General features: G+C 37.5%; 1 protein-coding gene across 1 annotated transcript in view; it reads right to left on the reverse strand.

The window, feature by feature from the left end:
- The window catches only part of LOC145692718 (2-oxoglutarate and iron-dependent oxygenase domain-containing protein 2-like), a 31,014-nt gene that overhangs the window by 1,784 nt on the left and 15,584 nt on the right, over positions 1-13,646 (reverse strand). The window contains exons 5-6 of the mRNA XM_081768134.1: positions 11,799-11,987; positions 4,023-4,195 (exon numbers count right to left, since the gene is read on the reverse strand). Coding sequence (XP_081624260.1) covers positions 4,023-4,195; positions 11,799-11,987 — 362 coding nt within the window. The remainder of the gene's footprint in view (positions 1-4,022; positions 4,196-11,798; positions 11,988-13,646) is intronic.

The raw sequence follows: 13,646 nt of genomic DNA on the forward strand, positions 1-13,646 counted from the left end.
CAGAGCTGTGGCAAACGAAGACTGGTTTGCTGCACCATGACAACTCGCCCGCGCACTCCTCGCTTGTTGTGAGGGAATTCCTGGCCAAAAACATGGCAACGGTTCCCACCCTTCCTATTCCCCTGATCTAGCTCCGTGCGACTTCTACCTGTTCCAGAAGATGAAACTCGCGTTGAAAGGGCGACGTTTTGATTTCATTGAAGACATCTAAGTGGAATCGCAGCAGGTCCTGAACACCCTACGGACTTTCACGAGTGCTTCCAAAAGTGGCAACAGCGCTAGGATCGTTGCATACATGCAAGAGGGGACTGCTTTGAAGGTGCCGGAGGATATTACGACGTAAGTATAGTGGTATAGTATAGGTTTCTGATTTTTATGACATTCTCGGATATTTTGGGTAGCACCTCGTATATATAGAATACTACCAATTTCGACAGTTAACATAACGTTACTATGATGAGACATGCACGTAACTGAAGCAGATGTAAGTGAATTTCGAAACTTTCTAATATATTAAAAAATATACGTGAAAAACATACGTCATTCATTGTAAGAGTTTTCATTCACTATTTCGACAACCTAAATCTGTGGCCTTGTTCACCAGGTTAAGTCACTCATATAATGATCGAGTTGAGTTTAACGTTCCTTTCAGCAGCGAGGCTACATGAGACGTGGACCTACTGATCAATGTGAAATCCGAACCACATGAGCTCCCCTCCGGGAATCGAACGCGGGTCTCCCACACCAAAGGCGCATACGCTGACCGCTTTGCCACGAAAGAGCTCCATATAATAATCGAATCTCTTTAAGAACACAATTTGCACTTTAGGTGCAAGGGTTCTAAAATTGAAATAAGACCCCTCGGCAAACTAATTGTTTATGTAGAAAATGTTTTTATGACGATTTCTTTATAAAAAAAAACTGAACATTTGACAATTCTGAATATACTAACAACGTGAGAGAGTCTTTTACGAGCTGATGCCTCTTTTCTTGTGATTTTACACTTTAAACTTGTGCAAAAATTAAATTATTAATTGGATATAAGAAAAACTGAAGCCACGCATGAGAGAATCGCACTGTTCAGTTTATACATAAGTAGTGTTGAATCATCATTTCTTTTATAAAGAAACCAGAAAAAAATTTTTCTACACAAGCAGCCTTACTCCAAACCTCTCGGACGGAAGAAGTAAGTTCCAGAATAGCACGGGCTAAACAAGCATTCAATAGGAAAAGAGGACTGCTAACATCAAGAAATGTGTCACTGGACGTTCGAAAACGATTTAAAGACCCTTACGGATCAGAAACGTGGACATTGAGAAAAGCTGAAATAACCAAGCTGGATGCATTTGAAATGTGGTGTTGGCGCAGAATGCTGGGCATATCATGGACCAAAAGGAAAAGGTATGAAGACGTACTAAAAGAAGCTAATGAAGGACGACAGATCATGAAGGTAATAGGAAAAAGAAGAAACAGCATGCTTGGCCATTTTTATTCGGCACTCCGATTGGATCACCGTGCTGATAGAAAGGCAGAAGGAAAAGCAGGAAGAGAAAGACCAAGGATAGAATATCTAGATGCAGTTACGAAGAAGAGACCTTATCAAAGTATAAAACAGCCCTCCCAAAGGAGAGAAAAAGTTAAAATTTGCATGTTGCCCACCAACCTATGGTTTAGAAGAGAAAGAAGACTCCAATGCAAACCTGCAAAATATGTTTATGAAGTAATTTCATCTTTATGCAAGCGATCAAAGCTCGTGATCGAGGCCACAGAATAAATAGTTGAATAGTACAGGAAAATTCTTACAGATGCGATCAGCGAAATAATAGCTTTGCTTATCCTTATAATAATTTGATTAAACATGCATCCATTCCTGTCTTCAATTCAATGTTTTCAGTACAGTATAATAAACACTCTGAGCATTGATAAGGACAAATTTAGATTCAATAACAAATATTCCTAGTTACCTATGCGTTTTCAGTATTTATTTTCATTCAATATTCGTCATACCTTCTCGTCAAATTGTGTAATATTACGTTAATTGAACTTAAGAGAACAATGCGTAAAAATTTAGTTTCATTAACCTTTTTAGGATCAACGGCTCGGGGCTGAGCCAGCATTTTTAATCTCCGTAGCTCGTCTCCTAATTAACCTAGAGAGATGATTTGAGTGTCTGTCTCCTCAGGAAAAGATCAAATTTTCCAACGGTGTGCATTTCATCCATATGGGAGGTACCGCAACGGAAGGGTAGGGGAAAAGTTGGATGTTTTTAGTTCCCCTTCGCCTCAGCATTTCGGGGTGAATTCTCCCCCCAAAGAAGCTACAAGCATACAAAGTGATATCAATAAAGATTAATGAACAATAATTAGTCATCTCTGGCGTATATGTGAGAACTTTTCTCCTTGCGTACGAGAAATAACAGTGTTGCCATAGTCCCACAAAATGTTTTTTTCCAATTTTTTTTTTTTATTTTCTTCTTTTACGGGTTGAGCATGGAGGGCACAAAAGTTACTTCGTTGGAATCTGCGTCCCATAAGCTTTCCAATGAGGTATGGCTTATACCAGTATCTCTGTGACAATTAGGGACGTTGCTAGAGCTGCCAACGTCTGGGTAGACCAAAATACTTTGAAAACTATGTACAGGATGATTCTCGTAGGAAACACGTTCGGTTTTTTTTCCCTCACTTGGTATTTGAAACGGTGAAGTTCAAAAAAATAATAATTGTATTCGACAAGTTAACAAGTAGGGACATTGGACTTTAAATTATTTCCGGTAGAGGTCAGAGCAGCTAGTTGTGTGACAGCGAACATTGTATTGTGCTGCCATCTATCAGAAATATTGTAAGTTATTGCTCCTGATTACTTGTCGTATTGTAATTTCGGTAAGGGAACCGTTAACATCTCTAAATTCTTACTTCACCTCTGGTGCTTGGGGTCTGGGTTCGATCCCAGCCCCCGCCAAGTGAACTTTGTGGTGGACAAACACCTTTTGCGTGGGTTTTCTCGGAGTTCTCCCGTTTCCTCCCACTTTCTTCATTCCACTATTTCGTTCATTACTCATCATCACCGTCTCCTTTAGCCTCACCGGCATAAGCATGGGACGTAAAACTCAAAGATTTCATTTCATTTTTTCTAAATTCTTACTGTTACTTTGTTCGTAGTGGTTTCGATATTATGTGATCTAAGTGAAAGTTTAACGAAGTGTAATACAAGGGTTTAAGACATGACCGTATGTAGTTATTATAGATTTAAGTAGTATCTTTATTTGTATTTTTGTTTGTAGTTAATTTTATTCTTTATATTGGATTTCAGTTGCTTTCGGCATAAGGTCGTATCCTTATTGCCCATATTTTCCATGTACTCTTTAGAAGGGATTAAATTTATATTTTGGACAAACATTTCCGAAATTAGTAACTTTTATTTGGTCAGATTTAAACGTAATTTCCATTATTTGCGAAGTAAAAACGGGAATTATACAACAGTAAGGATTTTCGTTATATAACCTTTCGGTTGTTGAGTTTAATGTTAAATATATGTAGCTGTTGCATTTTCTTATTTTGTTATAATAAATTGTTATCCAATCTAAAGGTAACTTTCCGTCCATTTCCTTGTTCGTACAATACGATTCTACTCACATACCCTGTCTAACCATTTTTATCTCTCGTGCTATCCGCACACACGAGGAACCGTCACATATTGAAGTTTCGCCCTTGGTGTTCAACGTCTGGAGTACACGTGAAAAATATTGCTTTCCTGCGTACGAAAAGTAACAGTGTTGCTAACCTCTCACAAATTTCCAAAAACAAAAAATCTCATTTAAAAAAATCATCTACGGGTTTGACACGGAAGCACAAAAGTTAGTTAGAATCTGTGTTCCATAACCTTTACAACGAGGTATAGTTCATGTTCCTGTGACAATTAGAAGGGGTACTAGGGCTGCCAAGTAAAGGTCTACGATTTTCCTGAAAACCCTGTCGGTCCTAAAAAGGTAAAAAGTTAAACTACAGGAAGCAAGGAATTCTTACCTTTCTCCTTCTTCAATTGGTAATGCACCATGCCGCTGTCTGCCTCGATGAAGAACTCCCCAACAATAACGATGCTCAAAGCCACGTCTTTCTTCCGAAAGTTCTCCAGCCATTCCACCAAAGTATAGTTCACCCCCTTCGAAGTCTTCTGATATGGCAACATTTAGGGTCACCTACGACGACGGTTTGTTATCATAAATCATTAATGAACAAAATATTAAGTTCAAGTCATATTTTCAGCAGTTTGTCTATAGTATTTCGAACATCCGTACACTCACTCTCTCTGTCTCTCATGTACACAGAAGCAAAGAATCACCATGAGTTTGAGAAAAAAAAAAAAGTATTAATACTGGAAACAATTATCTAGAATATTTGGACCCTTTAAATTCAAATAAGCTGCCTTTGAAATTTTTTAAAAGTCCCCTAAAGTACAGTCTTACTTAAATGGATCCTTATCAATAGATAGACTCAAATGAAACGAATGGAATTTTTACTTGTTGAACTTACTTATTTCAACCTGAAATATTAACATTTCTTGCATTGGGTTGCAAGAATATGGCTTTTAAAAGAGAGGTGGATGCCCAGGTATTTTGAACACGACTGTGCGTAACCATAATACAGTACTACAACATTAATCTATTATTCCATTTGCACTAAGATTGTTATCAGCTATATACCAGGATCATTGCAAAAGTCATAGCAACTATTTTTCTCCCGAAAATGGTAATGAAAAAAAAAAAAAAAAAAAAAAAGGAACCTGAAATATGCAAATGTAAGGTTAGTTCATATGTAAACATTACATGTAGGGAGATAGATGAACACACACACCATCATAAAGATATAGCACGAGAAAAAAACTGTCGTTTCAAACATCTACTGTCAATTGCAACAGTACACAATAGTATAGGGCGCAGGAACACGTACCTGTAACACAGAGTCCCTCGAAATAGTCTTCCAAGGAATTCATCATACACCGCCAACGTTGTAGAAGATGCCGAATATCCGTAGCCTCACCATGAGCGAATCTTTGGATCTCACGCGTCACTGCTGTGGCAACGTCTTCACGTGTTCGAAAGCGTGTTCCACGCAATGGCTTTTTCAGTTTTGGTATGAGGTCATAATCGCAAGGTGATAAGTCTGGCGAATTTGGTGGATTCTCCAGTACTTCTCATCCCGATCGTACGAGCAGATTTCGCACACACGCTGCCGTATGGGCTGTCGTGTTGTCATGAAGAAGTAATGCATCGTGTACACGTTCAGGATGTTTCACCTGAATAGCCCGCCGTAGGTGTCGTTGCAGGAAAGTGCGACAGTAGTACAATGCATTAACAGTTTGTCCATGTGGGACAAAATGGCACAAAATCACTTCTTTAATGTCATAGGCTATGATGACCATTAACTGTTGCAATTATAAAACACGTTTGACACTACAATTTTTTTTTTTTCGCCTTTTTTCTCGTGCTATATCATCCATTTCCTTACATGTAATGTTTACATATGAGCTAACCTTCCATTTGCATATTTCAGAATTCTTTTATTCGTTACCATTTTCGAGAATGGCTTTTGCAATGACCCTCGTATAAATGGTGGGAACTATACTAATTTAGTAGGTGTTCAATAATGGATTAAAAATTGTCTTACTAGAATTAGTAATACCAATATTGTTGAAATTTAACTAAGAAAATGTAATTTTTACTGTACTTGAACCAATGACAGAATTTACAATGTTGCTATTCGTTGCTTTATAACGCATGTTTGACGCCAGCGTTCACACGATCTGGACTTAATCTTGCTTTTCGAATTTTCTGAAAACATGTTCCTTTATAGTATTTAGACGTTACGGCGCCTAGAAGATTAAGATATGAGATACCACATGAGACTGATAACGGTGTGAATAACTGCCAGTATTAGTTATAAATATATTTTGTGGCAAAAATGAGTAATCTAAATTAGTACATTTTATTTCAGTACTAACGCTTACGGTTTATATATATTTCTGTACCACAAAAATTAATTTTATTCACATATGTTACAATTCAGTTCCAACTGAAAACAAATAACGCTGACAGATAAAAAAAAAAAAAAATTACTACTCTTTTTCCTGGAAGTTACTGCTCTAACAGTGGTTATTTAATTTAATTATTATTAATTGAAAGAGTTCTATGAGATCGAGAAATTAAATTATCTTACATGATTGAAGCGCAGTTCCGTAACCAGCCACTACATGAAGCATCCTTAGAAGGTAAATCATTAATCTGTTAGCAATCTGCTGTCCTTGTGTTACATAAAGATTACGAAAAAAAACTTGGAAGAGCAAGTTAATCAGTGATGGTGCTCTTATCCGGTGCAGGGGACCCATGATTGAAACCGTAATAAAGTACTATAATTTTATTATCATCATCAGGGCCCGGATTTTGTTGACAAGTCAACTTTTTTCTGTTACGCATAAGACAGGCAAATTCTAATAAAAACGTTATCCATCAACTCTAGGTTCTAAAAATATATATTTTTAGGGTCAACTTTTGGTCACTTTTTGCCGTTTTGAAATTTCAGGTCATTTTTTAATATTTTAAGGTAACTTTTAGGTCACTTATGGTCTTTTTATTTTTTTCTTCTACATAAGGAAATCTTTAAATGAACACGGTTTACAGTTGTGGAAAAGACGAAGTTGAATAATCTCTTTTCTTGCTTCCTGACTATTGGGGGTGGAAAAACTGCATTCTTAACAAGCTAATGAAAACTAAACTGTACCTGGTTAACGAAAGATGGGGGTTGGTAGGTGGCCAAACAGATAGTTTTGGGTTATTGACCACAAAGAATGTGATCACGTGAATAACTAAAAATGAATTAGAAGGCGTACAAAGATTTTAAACAGGGTTTTTATCTATTATTCTCATGTAGTCTACACTTGCGAACTTTTATTGTTTAAGAGTGCTTCCTAGTTTCAACTCGGGAGTGAATTGACGCTTTCAATACTTACAATGTCGTACAATGGACTGATCAACGGACATAAATGATCAATAGACTGCAACTAACTGAAACAAAACTTTTTGAATATGAGTGACAAACGTTAATTAAAATCCAATGGATATTTAAAAAGTGTCAATGTTTTACGAAATAAACATTTAAGAAAACGCAAGTTTTAGGTCAATTTTTGTGAATTTTAGGGGCATTTTACAGGAACTTTAGTGTCATTTTATAGGTCACTTTCTAGAAAATTTTAGGTCAACAAGACCCGGGCCCTGATTATTATTATTATTATTATTAATATACAAAAATGCATTTCCAGTTAATTACAAAAGGTGTTCAATAAGTTTTGCACAGTTGGGTATAATACTAGGGTGGGTCGTTTTGCCACTTTTTTTTCGGAACGAAATGTAATACCTGCCAAAAGTGGCCCTCCCACATGGACATTACAGATATAGATTTTTTTTTTTCAAATCAGATAATATCTTCTGTGAGAACTATTGCCTCAAAGTTTCAAAATTTCACTGAAAATTACAAAAAAATACCAAAATTTTTCATTACTTTTAGTTACGTTAAAGTAAACATATTTTTGGATTTATATATGCCAGATGCTATGAAAACTAACATTCAAGTCTCAAAATGCCAGTTATATGCCCGTGAGGTGGGATAAGGGTGCCTCCTCTGGGGCCCGCAAAGGGGGCAAATTCAGTACAATCAAGCGGTTCTACAGCTATTTTCGTCCTTGCCTTTTCCTTCTACTGGTAGTTCATAGTGGTAAAAGTGCATTGGGATTTTTCACCATGGTACTCCCACCCCTCCACCTCACAATACTGCAACGCCCTTCTGTCCCGATCTGCGTAACTCAGCGTCACTATCAGGAACGAGCCAGATACGCTTCAAATTGCGCGCCATTTCTCAAGCGCTATATTTGGTTGCTGTTGCTTTCAGCTTATATGAATTGGCCGTTACAGATAATAGTTTGCTAAACACTATTTTCACAGAAAATTCTGTATTTCTTTTTTAAAACAGTCAATCTTATTTATTATATCACAAAAATGACTTCAGTGATAATGAAACAGACCTTGAAGAGAAAGCAGAGGAAAGCTCTTCTGAGGAAGAGACCAAACCCGGAGATAGAACATCTAAACCGAAGCTAGATTTGACTGAAACTGCTATGATTGCTCAGAGATACAACGTAAGCGAAAAGGCTGCGGCACATATAATATCAACTGTGCTTCAGGCAGCTTTAAAGGCTGGAATTATAACTTCTCAACAATCTAGCAGCATAACTCTGCTTTTATTGTGGACAGGAGCAAAATAAGGCATGCGAAACTTAAAGTTGCTCGGAATTTAAAAGAAAGTTCTAGAAATGATGATCCCATTAAAAGCCTATACTTTGATGGTCAAAAGGAAGACACTAAAACACACGCAGGCATCGTTAGAGAAGAGCACTTATCACTTGTGGCTGAACCTAACTCTCAATACGTTGGTGACGTGACAACATCCTCTGGCTCTGGCCATGAGGAGACCACGGCTATTTTCGAGTACATCATGAACCAAATCGAAGGTGGCTTTGATGAAGTTGAGGTTCTTGGATGTGATGGAACAAACACTAACACTGGTTGGAAGGGAGGTATTCGTCGAAAATTAAAGGAACTAACAGGCTATTTGTCTCTTGCATTTTAATGAACTGCCTTTCCGAGCTCTCTTCACGAATAATGGCACTAATTCAAGCCCCTACTCTTACACAGGTCCCATAGGTTCAAAACTATCTGACTGTGAAAAGCTTCCAATGGTGTCATTCAAACCAATAGAATGTGACTTACCTCAACATAGTCAGAAGAGCTCAGAAAACTCAGTAAAGACCTGAGATACTTATCTCAAGTCTTCCATTGCTAATGGTCCTTGTCACGTCTTTGAGAACATTCACAGGTCTGGATACTTACCAAATGAATACCAGGCTGTAATCCGTTCATCCATTCAGACGAATGCATTTCTCGCACTCCCAGAGAATGTTCTTTTTGCCATGATGTCTACTTGCTGTCCGACAAGATGCATTACATAAGATTCTTAGTGCTCGAAAACACGAAGCAGAGAATCTTCATAACACTATTAGATATAACATCATTCCCAGACTGAATTTTGAGGCGAAAGATTACACTGAAATGATCTTTTGGGAAAGCACTGATGTTTCAATAACTGTACAACCAGTTCTAAGGACGGTATCAAATAAATAGCTCATGGACAAACTTTCACTTTCTGACAACAGTGCGAGAATAGTCCTCCACCCTCTATCCATGCCACACGATGGTAGTAGAATGGATAGTGAAATTAGTCACTGAAGCAGCCTCTCGAGTATGTGGCAGTGATGCTAGGGACGGGATGATCAGGTTAACCTTACTTTCTAGACAAGCTGTGTCTAAATTTCAATCAAAGTCCCAATTTGTGACAATTTTTCCTGACAGTGACGAATTGGATTAGTTCATCCGTCCCTATGTATGGTTGGTTGGTTTGATAGGGCTGGCGCAGGAGCCCTAGGTGCAGCCACCTCCACGGGGTAGACTCTGGGACGCTTGGACAGGCTATATGACCAGGTGAGCGAGGACCTGCACAACCGCTTAAATGTACTGAATTTGCCCCCTTTTCTGGCCCCAGAGGAGGCATCCCTATCCCCCAAGGGCACATAACTGGCATTTTTATACTTGAATGTCAGTTTTCTAAGTAACTGACATGTATTTAACTAAAAAATATTTACTTTAACATAACTAAAATTCATGAACAATTTTGGTATTTTTTTGTAATTTTCAGTGAAATTTTGAAACTTTGAGGCAATAGTTCTCACAGAAGATATTATCTGATTTGAAAAAAAAAATCTATATCTGTAATGTCCATGTGGGTGGGCCACTTTTGCCAGGTATTACATTTCGTTCCGAAGAAAAAGTGGTAAAACGCTGCACCCTAGTATAGTACTTTTATTAGTTGCAATACCATTATGATATTTTAGCTAAACATACTTTGATACTTTGGCTTCAAAATATTAATGATTGTTGCTTCCTATTGTTGACAAGTAAACTACAATAGGGAGACGATGATTTTAAGGCAAGTGAATGATGATGAAACGGGAGTACCCCGAGAAAACCCACGAGCACCATGTTGTCCACCACAAACTTACTTGTCCGGGGATCGAACCAGGGACCCCATGCACTAGAAGCAAGTGCTCTACTACTGAGCCACCGTTTCCCCCAGGCGCCGTTTGAGAAGTTCAAACCACTAGTAATCCATGGGACTAGCATCTGGATTTTTAACGGGAATATTCTCGAACGGAATAACATTTATATTAGGTGCAGCTACCATACGTCAGTAGAGACCAGCGATATTTCGGTCGGCCGTGTAACTTTAAGCTCACTGACACTGTAGAGCCTTTTTTTCTCTTATTTGGTTCCGCGTTGTGCTGTGAGGTTAACGCATGCACATTGGCCATGCGGACAGTTTGCAGCCTCAAATTGTAATGGATTGAAGGTTTCACTTTGATTAGGGTACAAGTAATCTTTGGCCATAACACGCTATGGTGATAAATTCTCTCAAATCGCCATATATCGGATCTTCTTTAGCACAGGAGTTTTACTGACGCTTTCTTTGGATGCTGTTTCGTTCGTAATGTGGGTAGTAGAGGAGGCTGTTGTGCATAACGTTTAACTACAAGGTCCATTCAATAAACAACCGCAAAAATTGTATTAAAAAAATACAAACCTTCGACCAAGTTGTTGCTTCTTTGTTATTTTTTTGGTGGTGTTCTATAACTATTATTATATGGCCTGCAACGCCTGCCTCACGAACGGGATGCTGGGAATCGGTGAAACAGATGGCGGCACACTTAGAAGTTTGCACCAACGTGGAACAGTGGAGTATTATTAGATTTCTGTTAGCCGAAGGGTTGAAACCCATCGAAATTCACCGTCGGATGACAATGCATAATGGTGGAAGTTGAGTCAAACACAAATGTAATACACCTATTTTCCCCCATATCAACTCATCAACTCTCGTAATGTTGTTCTCCTTAATCGCACAGACAGAGAGCGTCTTGGTCGTGGCGAATCTTCAACACTTGTTACATCCCGTTTCAACTTAACTATTCACTCGTACACTTGGTTCGACTCAAACAACTTTCACCATATTGCACTGCCATCCGACGATGAATTTCGATTGGTTTCAACCTTTCGTCTAACAGAAATCTAACAGCTTCAGAAATCTAATGACACTCCACGCAAACCTGCAAATACGCCGCCGCGAACCTGTTTCACTGATTCCCAGGGCAGGCCCATCTGACCATACTTCTAGGACACCACTAAAAAAATAACAAAGAAGCACAAACTTTGTCGAATGTTTACATTTTTTATACAATTTTTCGGTTATTTATTGAATGGACCTTGCATTACGTTAAAAGTAACCCATCCTACCATAAATCCATTGTTCCGAAACTATTCTACTATGCGGGAAATACTAAAGATTGCATGGGGGAAAAACATGACATTCTTTCTCAACAGCTATATATTCTTTCTATAACATTTTGCTCCCTATAACACTTTGCTTCTCTTACATAGCAGCTGAGAAACTAATATACACGTGTGTAAAGTTTTGTTTATCTCTAAAACCTGGGTTGATAGGTGTCGCTGCTTGCAACTTCGGATGGAAACGGACCAGCTTCTGTAGACTATTAACCTAATTACGCACAGAAAATTACTGTACCTAAACGGTAATATTCTAACTCTGCTTTCATTATAAAAATGCTATGGATTAAAAAGAACTTACTTCGGCATTATCATAATGAAGTGCCATCTCATGATCTCTATCCTCTCCATATCTAACGACAAAAGCATGATGGGAATCAAGTCCTTCTCCTGTCCAATCGGGATATAAAACTCGACAAATCGGTTGTAGGTAATACTGTCGCAACGGATTGAATACATTTTCATCAAACCCTAATTCACCAAGAATTACCTGAAAAGAAAAAATTATAAACAATATTACTTACGAAAACTGAAGTTCATTCTGTCGTCAGCTGTTGTGGAAGTTAAGACGTTCGTTGAAAACGCTGGGGTAATAGTTACGCGTATTAATCATGTCTGACTTGTGCAGTGCTTCCAAGAAAGAAATATCATCTAATAATCTAAAGGAAGTGATTCATTGTACTAGTGGTTGTCAAAATTATTTTCGCGCGAAGTATACTACATTAAAATTAGCAGAAAACATTCGTCAATTGGGAGCTAGAAGAGAACAGTGAAAGTGCCATATTTGCAAAGTAGGAAATAGTGACACGATACTAAACCAAGAAATAGACTTGAGAAAATTAGTTCAGCGAATAAGTGAAATACATGCAAAACTCCTGAAAACTGAAAAATTTAGGAGCATTATTACTGAAGTGGAACTTTTATGACTACCAAATTTGGTGAATTTCAGAAAGAAATCACAAGTTTGGAAAATACTGTTAGTAGACTAACAAAAAACTTGAAATCGAAAATTGTAACCTAAAACAAACTGTCGCAAACCTAGAAGGAAAATTAGGCGATCTAGATCAGATGGAGTTACAGGAAAATTTAGAAATTATGGGAATCCCTGAGACGAAAGAAAACAACATGGAGATCATGGTGGTAGTAGCAAAAGCAAGTGGAGGGGAAAAAAATCTGGAGAGTTGCAGATATCATTTAGGGTTTCCACTTCAAGAAAAGAGAAAACAAGACCGATTATTGGGACATTAACATCGAAGACAATTAGAGATACTTGGCTATAGAACCTCCGTGAGAACAAAGAGTCATTTTCCCCAGAAACTTTTTAGATGGCCGCGTGTACATAACCGAACACCTAATTGGTAAAACAAGAAACTACTTTTTTAAAACAAAACAATATGTAAGAAATAATAATTTTTGTTTTGTGTGGGTGCGTGATGGTAGGGTATTACTGAAGAAAAGCGAGTCAACTAGAGTGATACATGTGAAACGAGCACAAGACCTGCACCTGCAAACTCTTCAAATTTAAGGTTTCAGACCAACAAGTAAGAAGCATGCATATTTTATGGAATAGATTACTAGTGATATTCATGTTTACCAAGATTTAGAAACAAATATCTGTGACGATATAGATAGATTTAACATAACCTTATCCTTTTTTTTAGAAATAAATCAGACTTAACAGTTATACATTTAAATATCAGATTAGATGTATAAGCAAAAATTTTAATGAATTTCTTACAATACTGCTAAATAGAACAATGTGTCGAAAAATCATTGTGACGGAAACTTGGAAAAGTGATTTTACTTGTAATATTAACATAGCTGGCTATCATTGTTATTTTACACAAAGGTCTTTAACTCGAGCAGACGGTGTAATGGTCTTTCTAAACGAACACGTAAACGTAGATAAGGTTACAGAATTTGAACTTGCTGGCGCAAGTGGAATGAACTTGTGCATATCTAATGGCGTTGAAAACTGTAACATAATAGCTCCCTACCGGTTTCCTAATGGTGGTGAAGATGCATTTGTATAATGAGCTTAAAAACACCTTAAATTTTCCTTTACTACTCGGAGATATTAATTTTAATATACTAAAAGATACAAACACTGTGACACTATAAATATGTACTTAAATATGCTGTATACTAA

Source organism: Thermobia domestica, chromosome 8 (genome assembly GCF_964235325.1).
Source record: "Thermobia domestica chromosome 8, izTheDome1.hap1.1, whole genome shotgun sequence".
Taxonomy (NCBI): Eukaryota; Metazoa; Arthropoda; class Insecta; order Zygentoma; family Lepismatidae; genus Thermobia; species Thermobia domestica.